The sequence below is a fragment of the Eleginops maclovinus genome, chromosome 5 (assembly GCF_036324505.1).
Source record: "Eleginops maclovinus isolate JMC-PN-2008 ecotype Puerto Natales chromosome 5, JC_Emac_rtc_rv5, whole genome shotgun sequence".
In the NCBI taxonomy this organism is placed as follows: domain Eukaryota; kingdom Metazoa; phylum Chordata; class Actinopteri; order Perciformes; family Eleginopidae; genus Eleginops; species Eleginops maclovinus.
Window position 1 is genome coordinate 3,313,273 of NC_086353.1, and position 18,142 is coordinate 3,331,414.

Consider the following 18,142-nt stretch of genomic DNA (forward strand, 5'->3'; position numbering starts at 1 on the left):
TCAGAATTAATGTATTCTGATTTGTGTCACAATAAAAGTCGGTTTTTCCTTTGTTTTACCACCACATAAAGGGGCAGTGTGCAGGATTTAGTTGCATCTAGTGTTGTGTTTGCAGCACTACAACCAACTGAATACTCTCCTCGCTTTTGGGGTTTTAATATTGTATCTGTGTGGATCTGCTGCCCCCTGCTGTTCACTCTGAAAGCACCTTTGAAAATACCTGTCAGATAAATCCATGTACATCTTCCTATGGTCCCAAATGTGTGTATTGTTAATACAGTTTTTGCAATATAATTAAGTATTTATTGGCATACAATCAAAAAATATCACTGCTTAAGTTAGTGTGTTTGTTAGGCAGAAGAACTTTATTCCTTAATGCTGCCTCGCCTACTACTTGTCATACACTCACATTGGTGCCTCGATATATGATTGTCTCTTTAAGCATATCCCAAAAACCTAAATAAAAACACACTACAGGAAAGGGAACCACCCCCAAAAAAGCATGCACACTCAACAGATTTGTTAAGGGGACGTCCCTACTTCAATAAAAACTTCAGACCTTTCAAACTTTGTGATTTATTTTGGATCAAATGTAGAAAACAGTGAAAGAGTCACAGTGTAAATAGAACCATGTAAAATGGTTTATAACACAAAAACAAAATGTGAACACTGAGGAGAGAAACAAAAATGTAATTTGCATCACCGTTCAGTCACCAGAATATTACTCACATCTTATTATTGGAAAACGTCAGATTTCACCGATATATAATATATATAGAGAGAGAGAGAGAGAGAGAGAGAGAGAGAGACAGACGTTTCAATCAATCTTTGGTTCATTGGAGCTTTCATTCATAATGGATGATCATTTGATGTGTGAAAAGGGAGAAATTATATGACTTTCTTAAATGTGACATGCAAACAAATCAGTAGGATGACATCACATAAGAAAAACAAAACACACAAGATAACGTTGAATGTGAAGAAGATGGACAACATTTAATGATTACATTGCACAGTAAAATAATACATATCAAGGCAGAAATCAATCCCAAACCACAACCAAATCCTAAATTAATTGTTCAATCCTTAATATAAATATAAGCACTAAAGCTTATTTCAGCTGCAGATACAGTAGCAGCAAACGGCGCGTAGGAACTAATCACGTAAAAGGATTTATTTTGAGCTTCAGCTAATCTGATAAAAGTGTCTGAATAAACCATCAAAAAGTAAAATATAAACTGCAGTTTGTGGATATTTTTTATTTATAATAAACTAATATATTTGAATAATCATATATCAAATCAAATAAAGCTACTTTATATTTCTCATTTATTCTATGAAATAATTAAATCTGTTTATTTTTCTTTTATAGTCACTGTTTGAATAAAGAGCAATTTAAATGCTATTAGTCAGAAATAAGGCAAGCTGTAAAACATAAAGTTTATGATCATCATAAGGTGCCAAAATAAAATCTGAACGATATATACTTAAGGGGTGTCCTCAACAATATTTAATATGAATGCTTTTTATACAAAATAACAAATAGTACGATTAACCTGACGTGTCATAGGTTAACCAAAGTTATAATTTGGCAGTATATAAATTAAGTTGACTTTCATTATTATTCATTGTCTTTGTGAACATACAGCTGGCGAAGTTAAATATTCTGTCTGAAGAACTTCTGTCTTTTAGAGATAATGAATCTGTGAAAACCTTTGAAGCAAATTAGGGATTTTCCAGCATATGATGGATTTCTACGTTCAGTTTATTATTATTTGTCTCTATGTCTTATCGAGTCAGATTGATACCACTCTCATGTCTGTCTGGTAAAGCACACATTAAACCAACGAGTCTTTGAGATAACATTAAGCTAACGGTAAGCTAGCATTAAGCTAACGTTAGCAACTCCTTCCTGATCTTTTTTAGATCTGGGGAATTCAGTTTAGAGCAGTCAGCCAAGCCCATTGCAAACGGTCCTTTCACTCAATGCTTATTCTCTTTTAAGGTTTGAAGTGATACATACTATTTAATAATACAAGCTATAGTAGATAGTAAATCTAATAAGCATAATAACAAAAAAAAATGATCACAAGATTGAGTCAGCTGGGATACAATCAAATGCTGTTAAATCTGCCAGGGACAGTTGTTGTATCAGCTGCTGTAGAATCAACGGCTGCCTGCTGGAAATTAGAACCTGCTTTTGTCTGCTCTCAAAGACCCAGTGTTTACAAAACAATAGATTTTGAAGGTAAAAAAAACCGGCCATATGACAACGTAGAACCTGACAGAAAAGGGTTGAGTAAAGGTTGATATGGAACTCTTCATTTTTCAGAATGAAGGTTTGTTTCCTGTCGCTGCTGCACAACTAAACGTACATTTTGAGGTACTATCAATGTGGTTCTGCTGTTGTAGACTTACTGTTTCTCCAACAGCAACACTGACGATGTAATATTGCTTCACTATATTCTGTTGAACCACAATGACGTGTGTAATCATACGACTGCTCAATGTATTGTTCGTTATAAAATGTCTACTCCTCATATAAGGAAAGTACAAAAACAATGCTGAAGGCCATATCCAGAAAATTAAGGTCTCATCTTGTCCTCAAACATGATTGAGGTTTTATCGGGGACTGCTAAGGCGTGCAGCCATTCTTCCTTAAATGAATCTCCTAAAACATTTGTTCTTCTTCCTCAACAATACTACATCCAACCCCGACATAACAAATGTAAACAGTAACTACAACTTGACAGAAGCCGTGCTTACTAAGCCAGAAAGATAAAGACGAACTGCAGGTTTCCAGATTACTGAAACTAGGCTGATATGGTAATCACTCAGGGATGTTTAAACCCAGTGAGAAAAGTTAGTTTTACAAAATCAAACTCCTGATATGGATATGATCTGTACAGCTCCGAGGCGAACATTGAAACCCTCATCTCTCGCAATTCTTTTCAACCTTAAGAAGAACATATGTGTGTAATCATATGACTGCTCACTATTGTTTATATAATAAAAGTACAAAAACAATTTTGAAGGTAAAAAAGAGTCATAATCAGGAAATCAAGATCTCATTTGTCCTCAATCATTATTGAGATTAGAAAGACTGCTAAGGCATGCAGACCTTCTTCCTCAAATGGATCTCCTAAAATATTTGTTCAGTGTTTTTTTTACAACAAATTCCTGATTCCAAACATGACGCAGCGGACAGAAGAGTCACCTTAACCTGATCCCAGAAAGATAAAGACAAACCTGCAGGTTTCCAGATTACTGAACGTGGTGTTTGAAGGTCCGATTGGTCATCACTCGGGGATTTTTAAACCAAATGAGAAACGTTAACTCCTGATATGGTTATGATCTGTGAAGCTCAGATGCTAAGATATCTCCTTACTCTTCTCATCCTTTTTAGATCAACTATTGCCAATGCAAAAATAACCATGTTCAAAAAAGGTGAAATGCTTTCCCTGTGTTACTTATGGTTGTAGCTTTCTTGAGAACCGCTCATATAAAATTCACACTCCACATGGCACCTCCTTGTGTCCTGAGCAATCCACGCCATTCACCTTACTTAAAGTGTCTATTGCATTGACTTTGTGTGTAAAGTTGAGTCAAATTTGGTATAATGTTAGTATATCCAGCATCAATTTCACATGAATATATCCAGCATGGATGCAACTTTATCCTACCAAGCATCTATATCGTTAGTATATCCAGAAAAAAGTGTTAATCAAAACTGTATCTAATGAGCATACGATATCCTATGGTCGACTCAATCTGAAGAGCCATACAAAGTTAAATTATATTGCATGTTGCACCAAAATTAAACATTTTTACTTATGTTTGTATAAATATTTTATTTTATTCAAACATGGAGCAACTGTAAAAAAATTAAATAAAATCCCTGTTGGATTATTTAAGTATTTTGTTCAATCTACAACAACTCTATAAATTATGAAATGCTTTTGTACGCCAACCGTAATTTAAAAATGGTTTTGGTGTACAAACAGTGAATAAATCCTTTAATGATCCCACCATTTGCATCATTTCCTTGAAACGTGGTAAGCAAATGTACATTCATGCTTTTAAAAGGCTTGTTTTAGGAGGATGACGATCATGGTGGAAACTGACAGCATCTGATTTTCTAAATAGTTCATGACCCCAGGCAGTAGATAAATGTTTAGACCCTCGCTTTAACAGCAAACCTGGAGTTAGAAAAAGTGACTAAAGAAGTTTTCCAGCAGTGAAGATATGAGGTCTGATCTCTACTTGTAAACAACGCTCAGTTAAAGTGGTTTATGTGATTTGCTGGTGAAACATTTGTAAGTTTCCCTTCCTGTGTAGCAAGCTGTACATTGCAACCATCACATCTAAAAATACCAAACATACCAACTAAATCAAAACTTAACCAAACATACCCCATTTTCCATCTTGAAGCATTGTTGACTACGCTCCTGCAAATCACAAAACCAATATCCTCTGAGTGCTGTCATCGAATGTATGAAGAGTCTCACAGGAGACATAGCAGAAAGGAAAAGTAGACCCAAGTTCCTGATCAAATCCAGCCTCCATTTTCAGAGGAGTTTGGGCCTTACTGGGTTACCTCTGACTGAGGAATAGGCCCCGATGTGGGTGATGAGGTTGGGCTCCACGCTATGAGCCCTCTCTCCGGGGATCGTCCTCGCCATCTGATACAGAACAATGTCTTTGGCGTTCCCCTGGACACAGAACGAGCCGTCAAGATACTCTGCCACCCTAAGCGAGGAGTTTCCTGGAAAGAGCATGGCCGGCGTGCAGCACTCTGTGGCCGGGGAGACAATGTAGAGTTGTGGGGAAAACCTCCGAACCTCCAGCAGGTAGTGCCGCCCCAGCAGCTCTATGGCAGCCATGAAGTAGAGGGTGAAGAAGAGGAGGTGGCCAACTGACAGCGTGAAGGAGAAGGAGCAGGGGTTCCAGTAAGAAAAGCTGAAGAGCAGGGCCGTCGCTCCAACAACTCCGAGTCCAACCCACTCCAGGATGCGGTAAGGCTCGGGGTTCCAGTAGCGCTGCAGCCTCTCCGGGTGATACAGCTTTATGTAAAGAGTCTGGAAGGCAAACTTACGTGACAGCAGTTGCTTTACGACGCTGAAGAAGTCCTGCTCTGGCAAAGCGTCGTCCTCCAGGACAACCATGTTCTTGGGCTGCACCAGCTCCCATCCCTTGCGTAGACAAAAGACGTAATCCCTCTTCTCCCTCTCGAAGGTGTTGACTGAATCCCGGTTCCTCCGCTGCTCCAGAGGGGAACGTCGGATCACCTTGAAGTAGTCCTCGAGCATCTTGGCGTCTTGGTTTTCGTGTGGACCGCTTTCTACGTCGCAAACCAACACCTCTGCACACCGCTGCTCCCCACATCCGCCCAGGAGGCCGCTCAGCTGTTTCATCACCTGGAGAAGGTAGTGGAAGTCCCGTCCCTCATTTCGCTGGACTGACACCACGATAACCAGCAGCTCAGGATGCTGGGCGATGTCACTGAACCGGGACGACGCTGTGGTGGAAGTGCTCTGCCAGAATTGAAGCGCCTCCTGGCCTCGGACAAGGCCTTCATGGAGGACCTCCTCACTCATGGAGTCCAGGTACATAGTCTTGATGAAGTAGTAAGAGTAGAGCATTCGATGGCAGCACAAAGGGAGGATTATGCAAAAGGTGAAGGCGGACAGGACCAGGGCTTGAGTGACGGTGTTGGACCGTCGCAAGTGTTGACTGAAGACAGTTTTCCATCGAGGCATTGATGAAATATGCGGCTGGAAGCACACAGAGACTAAATGAAAAGAGGAGGTTCAGCTCAATATTTGCGTCGTCCCAACATGAAGCTTCCTTTAGAAAACCCACAGCAGTGAAACCTGATGATGTGAACTGAGAGCTCTGTGGAAAACGATCAGATGTTGGCACTTCTTCTTGTAAACATAAGTGTGAGTTTCAGCTCAGCGTTGGATCCTGTGCCTCAGCTCTGGGTTCTGTAGAAAGAGACAAGAGGACGTTTTTTTTAATATCAACTGATATTTATTTACAGTAAATATGAAAAACCACAGCGCCAGGCTACAGTTCAAAATCATATCCCGTGGACAGAATAACCATGTCTTTCATAACCGTTCTGCATACTTTTCTCATGTGGCTTTTATTCAGTTCTGTGTTTTGACTATATTCTATAATACTACGGTTATCTGTAAAACAGGTATTACAGAAGCATACACATAAACTGATGTAAAAACAATCATAAGGTTGACAGGACATTGATTTACTGATAAACATTCACAAGAATAGTAACATAAAAGACATGAAAACTGGCACAAAATCATCTCTCAGTAGCAAACAACAGCATCCCAACAAGACCCAAAAAGAGCAGAGTACACGAGCAGAAAGAGCAACAAGCAAAACAAAACAGGAACAGCAAGAAAACAAGAACATGCATACTATAAAACCACTTTCATAAGGCAGGCAAGCAGAGGTTAGAAACCTTTAGTGGGCGACAAAGCTGTATCAACAACAGTTCTTAAAGATGTTGACTTCTTTGAATTTCTGACTATTTCTTCAAAATCATCACTTTTTTCCAAAAAGATCTGACTTTTTTTCAAATTTCTGATTTCTTTTTCTAAATTTCGACTTTTAAAAATGTCCCACTATTTCTCATTATTCTAACCCTTCTTCAAGTGGCCCTCATCATCTTCTTGTTTTAACGACTTTGTATACTGCAGGGTAGATTGTGAATTTACTCCAGGTGGAACTAAAGTCTGATTTAAGGGTTGATGGGGGAAAAAATGGAAATACTCAAGTAAAGTATAAGTATATCAAAATCGTACTTGAGTACAGTACTCGAGTAAATGTACTGAGTTACTTCCCACCTCTGTTGGTGTCTCTGCAGTCGCTGAGGGATCCCTTTTCTATTCAAACTGCATTTGAAACGCCAGTTCCCTTGTTTAACCTGATTTACCAGTCTCTTGAAACATAGCAATGTCCTCCTTTATGATCAAAACATGTTAACCTATCATTTTAAGGGGGACAAAGATAGGGGTTTAAACCTATAAATGGTCTAACTCTAACACTGTGTGATCTCCAGCTATTTCACACACACATTCCTGAACAGTGTGTTTATTATGAGGCATTTGATTTCCTTTTGAAGCCACGAGTACGCTACATTAAGCTGTTCCTGAATACACAACAACGACCACCGACGACAGCATTATGCTTATGATTCACCACATTAATCCTACTACCGATTATCAGATTAAACACCTGAATGGCGTGTTATTTTAGATCTGACCCCCTTTCTTTGATTAGGACATTTCCGGTAAAGACAGTGTGTGCACAATGTTAGATTAAAGACCACCGACCACTCTAACACAACAAAGGGGATTTAGCAACAGGATAGCAAATATACACACAGACAACCTGGTGACACAATGTGAAGGATAATTGAGTATTTATGGAGATAATAACAGGAGAAGCAGACTCACGGAGAGTTGAGAAGCAGCTGCTGTTTGCTGGCCGCTGCCATGTCTTTGCGGGTACGGCAGTAGAGTCGCACCTCAAATACCGTAAAGCTGCGGAGAGAGGCGCACATGGTCTGCGGCTCTTCACCAGCAGGAGACACTGCAGCACCTCAAAGGCTGTAGCTAGAGTGTAGATAAGGCAATGATAAGCACAAGTCCCAATATCCTCCAACAATGCAACATAATAAATATATTAGGTCATAAAACAATAAAACAATAAAAATAGTGCAGGAAGAAAACATGTAGAATAAAACAGTGCAGATTTTGTGCAAGACCATTGTGCAATTAATGCAGATGTAGTAAACTATATAGAGTAGCATATAGTCAATAAATACAATAAGCTCATAAGCTAAAGAGGCAGAATACCTCAGTGAATTATTACTCATGCTGGAAAGAAAGGAGGTGCATTTGCTCAAGAACTGTACTTACAGTAAGGTGCAATTTTGAGGTAGTAGTGCTTTTCATTTAATTCTACTTTATACACCAGTATACACTCGTGGGATTTTAAAGCTTGATTTACTTTACATATTCAGAATATTATTTTAAATTGTCAGATTAAATAATACATTTTGACAATTATTATTATTATTTATAATATTATTCTATGGCTGTACACAATTGTATAACTATCCAGGAGTATACACAAAAATGGAAATTATCTCAACTTTTACCAGCAGCAAAATATAAGTGTATTATATTATATATATACATATATATAATATACAACTATATTGAACAATTACAAATCACAACTAAAATGGGTTGACAGTTTTGAATTCATAAAAAAGAACTCACATTGCAGTGTGCATTACATTGAAACAGTCCAAGTAAGAGGTTATCAACATGACATCTGTACCAAAAACAGCACTGCACTGTAATGGTTTTACTTTGTATTAATAGTGAGTACACAGAGTCACAGAAACACAGAGGACATGTTTGTCTTTATCAGAAGTCTCATCTCTGGTTTTAACGTCACAGTGACGTCAACCAGCGTCATGGACGACCTTCAGATCAGATCAGATATTCTGACAACAGCACAACAGATTGACCTTCTCACACACAACAATTAAAACACATCACCATTAAAAGCAATGCACGAGAGACACAAATGATAATAATTTAATAGAATTAAAAGCTTTAATGAAAGGTAGTAGGACTAAAACAACACGGAGAAAGCTAGATTAATAAAATCACAATAAAATGTAATATTATACAACTTCAATACAATAAAATAACAATTAAATAATTAAACACAATAACGTAAAACAATTAATCACAGTTTTGTTAAAAAATCCACCTTGATTGAGTTTTTTTTAAATACATATTTTTATTTATTATTTAATTTTAAAGTCCCTCAAACTGTAATTATTTTCGATTAAAAAATACCTTCATATATTTTATTAATAATTTAAAAAGAATGCTGCAAATGCAACTTGTGTTTTTCCTGCCTTTAAAGTAAACGTTCCTTATAAAAGACAAAAGAAACCCAATTAATTTATTTCCTCTTTAGAATCATAAGCTGTTTGGTGTCAACATTGACAAGAGAAATGGCAGCCGAACACTTAACAATTGTTCTCTGTCACATATTCATCATCCTGGATGAATTAAAAACACCCATAACCAAAATAACGTTACTATACTTTTGGAAACACCTTTCAGTTCCTTGCCAACATCATGAGGTAAGTCTCGTTTCTTCACCGCAGTCTGGTAACTGTTATGTGTCAAGAAAACCAACCTGTTCATCTGGATTCGCTTCAGCTTATAACTCTGAACACATTCAATTATTAAACAGCAAATGATAGTGACCAAATGCATTCTGTAAAACAAGATGATCCAAACTGAACTCTTCACACGATAAAAAGAGCTCTCATATCTCACGTCTCTTTTTGAACCGCAGTCAAACACACAGACAGTTTCCTCACTGAGGCGTTTCAGCCCATCAGTCTTTGTCATCTTCACCCAATCCACACCTGCCAGGTCTGTTTACTGCTAACTGCTGCATGAAACTTGCTTTAACTCATCCTAAAGTCCCATGAGTCAATGAGGAAGAACACCAGCTGACTCAAACACTGTGAAGAAGTCTCTTTATTAGGTTATATTTACTTTATTGATTCCACTTTGGGTCAGTGTTTTGTCATGTCAACAAGGCATTGCACATCAATTGAAAGTAAAATAACCTGAAAATATATACAAATCAGCAGCGAAATATATCTATAAAGTATCTCTATCTTAATAAATATACAGAATAAGTTACACAATATAATAGACCAACATAATGCTAACAAAATGTAAATATAGTATCGTGTTATGTTTAACAAAATACATTTGTAAGGGTATTTAAAAAAAATACTTCAGCCACAAAATGAGCATGTGTTTATCAGTTAAATAGTTTCCTGAAATAATTTTGTACTCGACTTTACCATCAAAAAACCTCCAAAATGGTTGAACAGTCTTGATTAATTACAGTAAATTAGTGCTGCTTTTAACAGCAAAACTTGAATAAAACATCATTTCACAAAATCTCACACAACTTGTCATTTTAGACGGTCAATTAACAACCTCATTTAATATTTGAGTTGGTCACTGTTATTATTTCATCCAGATATTTTAGCATCTACTGTCTTTTTATGGTTGGATTGCTTTGTTTGTTGCCCTTTGTTATAAGTACTTTCTTTAGCAATGTGAAAGGTGTTGAGAATAAAGTCTATTATTATCATTATTATTTGCTTGTCCAATATACTGAATCACTAAAACAGCATTTTCTGAAAAAAAGGTACCGACTCCAGACTGTGGATTAGTCTCCTTAGATTTATTTGAACTGTTTGTTCAGTTAAATAAAAAATTCTCCCCAAAAAATGACAATTTCTTCATGAATTGCACAGCCCGGGTGACCTTGTCCTGAATTGTAGTGGTGTAGAAGTCTAAAGTGGCAGGAAATAGAAATACTTAAGTGTTTTAATATTATACTTAACAGCTCTTGAGTAAATGTACTTCCATATTCAGCACGTTATACTGAACTATTCAGCGCTGAGCTCTGCTGATGGAGCTGGATATTAGATAACAGTGCTGTTACCTGACAACACCATCAGCAGGACAACAGAGCGGAGGAATTTGCAGCAGCTCCGGTTGCATCTCTCTGGAAACTGAGCACATAAAGCCTCTGATACATATTTTAAAACGTTTATGGTTTATTTGGGTCGCCATAAACTGTCACCTTGACAACTAATCTTAATCTGACTCCTCCAGTTTCGACTCCTTTCTGTCTCACTTTATGTTTCCATTAATGGTTGTGTGTTTCTATGCTTGTATGACACTTTCTACAGCTTCTTCAAGTACTTAAAAAAGTGCTAAATAAATTCAAGGAATTAATATTATTATCTTTTATTATTATGATTATTATTTCTGTTTTGTTATTTTGTGTTTTTTTACAATTTGGAGTTGCTACATAAGACTGGCTTTTCAATTTCCATTATTCCTTTTTGACGTTGAAAAATAATTAGTTTGTTGTTGTCTTTTTACTCTTCACACTGCACTGATCTTCAACACAGTGATGCTTTAGACATAATGCTAATGTTAGAATGCTAACATGCTTTCAATGACAAAGCTAAAATGTTCAAGGTTTACAATGTTCACTATCTTGTTTGTAGTGTGGAGGACAAGGTTTTTCCTAAGGAGTCCACAGTGTTTGGACTCGTCTCCATGAGGAGTAAGTTTTCCGGGCCGGAGGATCCGATGACAGCCACAGGAAACCAGATCCAGCTTGTCGATTATCAGAGGTGTTAGCCTTGACAGCTCGTCTGACAAACGAGATGCTTGTTGTTTCCATGGATCCGTTGTTTACAGTGTGAGGTGTGAAAGGCTGCAGGGTCACAAAAATGTAGATCAGATGTTACAGCAAAAATAAATACCAAGTTATCTTACAGTATATTTCATTAATTAGCCATTATTATTTATTAAAGTTATTACTCATCGATAGGAATACTAGGATGGGTCAAATGCAGAGACCGCATTTCGTTGTCCTAGTACTTGTACTCTGTGCAATGACAATAAAGTTGAATCTTCATCTTCATCTTCTTCAGAGGCGGAAATAATTATAACAGGGAGCAAAGAAGGGAGACCAAGTACAAAGAACCGTAAAGTCTACTTGGGATTTCGTTTCGCATGGGTAACCAAAATGTAACACTAACTAACTATAACTTCCAACATAGTGAAAGTTATACACTATACCTCATAGAGTTAAAGTTAAGCTAATAAAAAAGTCCCTGCACATCTTTGAAATATCCAGCAGGGGGCGACTCCACTGGTTGCAAAAAGATGTCCAGTTGTGTAGAAGTCTATGAGAAAATGACCATGTATTTAATTTGATTTATTACCTAAGGACACATTTTTCTGACAAGTGAATGGTCTCAATCACCAGTTTCAAGTCTTCTTTAATACAGCACGAGGTTTGGAGTGAAAATTGACGATAAAGCAGGATATGTTTTAAGACGTTGCTCCCTTCTAGTCGAAAGGTTCCTACAACTTTGTCAACTGTTGTCTGCATTTTCGTCTGCAACTGTAACCCTTTTACTGTTATCCATGAAATGAATGTGTTTCGTGTCACTCGAGCTTGCGAAAGCCCAAAACGTAGCTGCAGACGGAGAAAATCAGCGCCTCAAAACCAATCAATCGTACGCCTACTTTTGCTAACCCAACCCATGATGTCTTTCCGTTTATCTCTCTAAAGCTAAGTGAAAGTGAAACATAACAAAGCTCACCCCCTAAATTAACGTTCACCTTCTGACCTAATGTTGGGTGCAGTAGTAAAATCAACTGATCCCATCCATCTCATGGCCTCATAATGTTCAAATCAAGTGGTTATAAGGAATAAAGGCCTTATTAATAAAAACGTTTAAAACAATTTGAATTAAATATATGAGAAAATAGAAACAGAATACAAACACTAACACTAACACAGTGTTATTGTTGATGCTCCTGCAGGTTGTCATGCTGATCAATAATTAACGCTGGTCAAACATTTCTAAGTCTCCATCTCACTCTGGACCTCCATCACTCACTCTGAACCTCCAGCAGACCCACATCCTCTCTCTGATCCTCCGGGTGTCTGCAGGCCGCCGGGCGTGTCTCTGCACGACTGATGGGGATTCCGGTTTTTCCTGTCGGAGCCACCTGGTTTAACCCGTAGCAGCAGCTCTGAGCCACCTGTCAGTCAGAGCACTAGCAGCAGCAGCAGCAGCAGCAGCAGCAGCAGGATGGCCTCCAACACTGCAACCATGGGAAACCTCCCCAGGGGGATCGGAATATGTACGACCATCCCAGACATCCTCTACCTGCCTGAACTGGTAAGAAACAACATTCCACAAACAGTTGTTTTATTGTTCTGTGTGAGTGACTGTCTTGTCTTGGGACAGTTTAAATGAGTAAAGACTAACATTTTTATGAAGCCTTCCCGTTGGATTTTAAGACTCCACCTCCCTTTGTATTAAAAACAATAATCAATTAAAGACCCTATCTTTTTAATTTGGGGTCATTTTTGTTGTTCATGTTTTATTGTTTTATATAACTTGTTGTTAATTATGTTTTCTACTCTTTATTTGTAGTCATTGTTATTTTGTGTATGCATCTTGTCTTGCTCTGTCAAGCACTCTGACCTGTATGCATGCAATGTGCTCGATAGAGTTTATTAATATTATTATTATTATGATGTTCTGTGTGTGTGTCTGTCTTTGGTCAGCAGCTGCTTTACGCACACCAATGAAAACAACCTGAGTTTTAATTAGTAAAAACTAAAAACTGTTGATAGCTACAAGCAGTTAATAATTAACTGGTTTCTTGTGTGGGAGACTGACTCATCACCTGCTGTGTCTCACTCTGAACAGTCCCGCGTTTTTATTATTTCACTCCTTTCAAACACAAATCCAGCTTCTGCTTTTACTGTTTTTATTTTCCCTAGGAGAAGAAGTACTTCACTGAGAACAAAGAATGACTTCATCTTGTTTCTTTTCCTGGTTTGACTGCAATCAATCTTAAGTCTTTGTTTTGATGATTGACTTGTAAGAGTATTGCATAATGGGACTTTCATTGAAGCATAATGGGAAGCTGCTGCTGTGAACTTGTAGTTTCAGATATTCTCAGAAAGAAAAACCTAAAAGTTGTTCTGCAGATGTTTGGAGAAAATGAAATTGAAATTTTGTTCACTTTTATTGAAAGTACAATGTGAACAAAGTAAGACAACACAACGATACTTCAGATGTATGTTTGGTTCTGTTGGCTTTAAATGGGACAACATCTTGACGTCTGAAGCAAGCTGGTTTTTGGAGTAGTGTTGACTAATCAAGTTTGAGCGGGCTTTGGTTGCATGCAGATAAACATTGGCTGAAATGCAATATTGGAATTCATTGACTACGTTCTGATGACAAGTTGAGCTTTTTATTAGCTAAAAAATAAACTGTTAACAATCTGGCTAATCAGACTGAGTAATGACACGGAAGAGAAGTTTCACCCATGGCTAAACTGGAACCACAGGAATATTGTCCTTTGTTTTGATCTGGCTTTTAGGAATCAAAATGGAATTATCTTCCCTCCTACATCTGAAATATTTCAAAAACAAAAGAAGTATGAAAGGAGGTGAAGGGCTGGCAGAATCAGACATTAGACATAACAGAGGTTATTCCAAGAAGGAGCCTGAGCGACGCAAGAGAGATAAACATAAAAATGCCTTGACTGTGATGATTCGACGTCAGCGAGCTGAGGAGGAATGCTGCAATCGCTTTCAAATTAACTCATGCATTAACTCAAGCACCACACACACAAAAGCAGTGTGACAGCAGGAGGATTCTGGTGAAACTCCATGAATAATGCAGTCTGTCACTCATCAGAGGTGTAGCGTGAACTAAAAGCAGCTACGCCTTGCTCTGAGCTGGGAATACAAGGTGGACAGAATAAAGGAAACACATCAACTTATAACCAGAAGTAGATTTTCAGGTATGAGACAAACCACAGCCCAGTCTTTCACAACTTGTTCAGTGGGTGTGAGGAGTCTCAACTTACCAAATGTAATGATAGTTGATTGTAAAACACATTCCCACATACATGAAGTCCGATCCATTAAGAATCAGACAGAGGAAGAGGGGCACCAGCGTCTTTTGAGGAAACTGTCCTATGTGACATCACTATGTAACACTTGTGCTTCTACTGGTTAGTGCCTCAACACATTTTAAATGATAGGCTTAGGGGCGGGACATCTCTATGATTTAGATGAAATATATTGGATTGTTTGACTCGACAAATGATCGATTTAATAATGAGCTAATTTGATGATTAAACAATCGCTAGTCGCAGTTGAACCCACGCCGTGTCATTGTCTTCTCTCACGCCTCTCTGGTGTTCCTGCAGATCTTCGGGGGTCTGGTCTGGATCCTGGTGGCGTGCACGCTGGTGGTGCCGGCGAACCCTCAGGGCTGGGTCATGTTCGTCTCCGTCTTCTGCTTCACCATGACTTTTATCTGGATGGTGGTGTTCGCCTGCGGGGCGCATAACAACAGAGGCTCCTGGGCTGCTGCAGTAAGTCATCAACACATTTTAGAAAGACAAGAAACAGAATCAGAGAGACTTTGACTCTCTGCAGTTTTACAGCCTTCATTCCTGATCATCATTCCCCTCTATTATTTGTGGACTTATCTTATTCATTCTTGTCAAACACTGATCTCTGATTTGTGTAAATTGAGAAATGTGTGAAAACCTGAACTTGCCAATTTTCTGCTTTCTGGAGAAACGCTCATCCAAAAAACACAGCATCTGTCGAGTGTGTCTGCTGTGTCCTAAACGACGTGTCCTCCATTGGACTTCTTTGTTTACTTAAGGAGCATAGTGACAACACTATGTCACACTTGCGCTTATTGGCTAGTGCTCCAACACATTGTACTTGATAGGCTAAGGGGTGGGACATCTCTAAGCCGTGGACCAACCACAACAGAGCTGGCCAGCTAACCAATCAGAGCAAACTGGGCTCTGGTTTCAGACAGAGGGTGAAAAGAGGTTCTGCAGCACAGGCAGTATGAGAAACATAAAGAGCTTGTTGAACATTAAAGCACGGAGACATGTCCCAGTAGAGACACTAAATACTGATATAAACCTGAAAAGAATAATGAAAAGAATAACTCTGTTGGTTATGAACAACAAACACCCGTGTTAACACAGCAGGACACGAGGACCATGCTTCAAATGTGTTGGTGTGTATTTTGACTCTGTGGTACAGAAATCTCTCACACTCTTTTTTTCCCTCCCTTGTTGGTCAGGACTTTGCATATCACGGCATCGCAGCCTTCTTCTACCTCAGTGCTTCGGTGGCTTTGGCCAAAGTGACCCTGGAGATCAAGGACACGGTCCCACTGAACTCCAGGAACTACAAGCTGGACATCTCTGCAGTGGTGAGTCAGGCTGTTTTATTTTGTTACATTATCTGCACTGAGGATCTTTTTGTGGAAACTAATAGAGAGAAGCGAACAGAGGAAGGTTAGGGACCACAAACATGAGCAGAGTATAGCAGGGACAGTGTGTTTTAGTAGACCAATCTGCAAGTTAGCATCGCTCTGGATCCCTCGACAAAAAGCCCAAATGTCCCTCCTGAGGGAGTTTCTCTCCCACACACTCCCCCCCCCACTCCTCCCCTGCCCGAAACGCCTCCATTGACATCCCGCGTTTTTATAATGACACTATGTAACACTTAGTGGCTAGTGCTCCAACACATTGTAGGTGATGGGCTAAGGGGCGGGACATCTCTAAGTGGTTGACCAATCACAACAGAGCAAACTAACCAATGGATCATCCTGTATCCTCACGCCCTCAAAGGAGGACTCTTTCAACCACTGATGTTCTCCTTGTCTCTTCAGGTCTTCTCGTACGTGGCGACCTTCCTCTACTTCATCCACACCATCCTGTCGGCCATCCGATGGAAATCTTTTTAGAGCTTTTTGAGCCGAAACAGAACTGATTTTTATCCTTAAAGCTTGTGCGTGAAGCAGCAACGCTGATTTTAAGGGTGGGCTGAAGGTGGTGGAGACTGACTGCTGAGGTTTTTGTTTTTCCCTGCGCTGGGAGAGAATATCTGTGAAGTAACATCTGGATCACCGCAGCGTCTCTCAGCGTCCTGCTGTCTGAAACAGGAGAGGTTTCAGGGATTTAAAGAGATTGAGTTGAGGCTTTTCTGTCAACCGATCCACAGAAACTCATCAGCATGTAGTTCAAGATAGCAACTACATCTTTACAAATGACCAACAAGTTCAATCAACAACAAACTGCTTAGGGTTGGGGGCCTTTTATGATGCTTTCTGCAAACTCTTCTCCTCTGAGCATCTTTACTGGTCTGTCATTTTTCTTTTGGTTTAGTTTGGTTTTCTTGTTTTCCTCTCAGCTGTTTAAAAGGATTCTGATGTGGCTGCTTTTATACTTTTATAAGTTTGTTAACCAGATAATGTTATTTCATGTGGACATTTTGTAAGGTGAGCTGGTGTAACTGACTGCTTCGGTTTTGTACACACGTTGAGACTGCATAAAGAAAAACATGAAATCTGTTTGTTTTTTAAACTTTTTTTCAAACTCTATTCAACAAATCCATCCAAATGAGGATCAATTTTAAGGAAATTAAATAAAAAAACAAATTGAATTAATAGCATACACGTGCTCATGTAGAAGAGTGGGGTTTATTTTGTGAATCTTAATTGAAAACCAAAGGTGTTTGTTTCTTAATCAGCCTTTTTTTTTTTACGTTTCAATCTCGTACATGCACAGTAAGTAATCTAAAAGATCAAATGTGTCCCTTATTGCTGCAGATTATCAGTCAGCAGCAAAACAAACAAGCAAAGACATAAACAAAACAATTAGTTCTTATTTTCAATTGATTTCTGGACCTTTTTTTGTCGATCAATTCATTATTCTGCTGTCTATAGGTGCAGACTGAACATTTGAATCTACATATCGATTCCTCCCATGTGTTCAGAGTAAATGCTGAACCACAGTTACTGTTGGGTTTTGCCGTCTTCATGGTAACGGCCGACGATTGACATTGTTGAATATTTCATCAGCGGTAACATCAGGTTAACCAAGTGGGGGCAGTAAGGTCAGAGGTCAAACTCCACTGAGAGGGAAACCATGCTACGGATGGTGTTCTAAAATGGGCGGGGTTAAGGCCATTCTTTGATCTTGAATGGTTAGGTTATTTTCAAGTAAGAGGGATTTCTACATAACACACTTAGGAACAATTCAAAGCTTTATTTAAATCATTGTGCTGTAAAGAGCACTTCCTGGATTGTCAAGAAGTGGAAGTCCCTGATTGGTGTGTGGACAACCATTCCTGTCTAGATGGTGCTCTGGTGGTTACTCAGTTCTGGGAACGATGGACAATGGACGAGACTCTGCAGGGACACGCCAAAAACTGTCATTATAAACAGAATTATTCCTTAATGCACATTGGAAGAACAATTTGAACAAACTTTATGAAGCCGTCCGTTGACCCTTGCAGGAGACAGTGTCCAAATATTTAGGTTTGGGTCATTTTAAGTGCGTGTCCAGTCCAACCTCCAGCAGTGAGAACAAGAACATGAAACCATGTTTGGTAGGAGAAG

General features: G+C 38.7%; 2 protein-coding genes across 2 annotated transcripts; one reads left to right on the top strand and one right to left on the bottom strand.

Annotated features, from left to right (window-relative positions):
* Positions 1-560: 560 nt before the first annotated feature.
* pgap4 (post-GPI attachment to proteins GalNAc transferase 4) lies at positions 561-7,635 on the bottom strand. Its single transcript, XM_063882908.1, has 2 exons — positions 7,485-7,635; positions 561-5,987 (listed from the first exon to the last, which is right to left on the bottom strand). The coding sequence occupies exon 2, from the start codon at positions 5,757-5,759 to the stop codon at positions 4,569-4,571; it is 1,191 nt and encodes a 396-aa protein (XP_063738978.1). The 5' UTR covers positions 5,760-5,987; positions 7,485-7,635; the 3' UTR covers positions 561-4,568.
* A 5,072-nt stretch (positions 7,636-12,707) lies between these two features.
* LOC134864131 (myelin and lymphocyte protein-like) lies at positions 12,708-17,092 on the top strand. Its single transcript, XM_063882921.1, has 4 exons — positions 12,708-12,862; positions 14,916-15,083; positions 15,818-15,949; positions 16,412-17,092. The coding sequence occupies exons 1-4, from the start codon at positions 12,773-12,775 to the stop codon at positions 16,484-16,486; spliced, it is 465 nt and encodes a 154-aa protein (XP_063738991.1). The 5' UTR covers positions 12,708-12,772; the 3' UTR covers positions 16,487-17,092.
* Positions 17,093-18,142: the final 1,050 nt, after the last annotated feature.

Excerpts from the sequence above, each read along its gene's own strand:
- pgap4 (XM_063882908.1), bottom strand. The coding sequence starts at position 5,759 with ATGCCTCGATGGAAAACTGTCTTCAGTCAACACTTGCGACGGTCCAAC.
- LOC134864131 (XM_063882921.1), top strand. The coding sequence starts at position 12,773 with ATGGCCTCCAACACTGCAACCATGGGAAACCTCCCCAGGGGGATCGGA. Across the intron at positions 12,863-14,915 it reads TCCTCTACCTGCCTGAACTG|ATCTTCGGGGGTCTGGTCTG; the intron begins GTAAGAAACAAC and ends GTGTTCCTGCAG. Across the intron at positions 15,084-15,817 it reads GAGGCTCCTGGGCTGCTGCA|GACTTTGCATATCACGGCAT; the intron begins GTAAGTCATCAA and ends CTTGTTGGTCAG.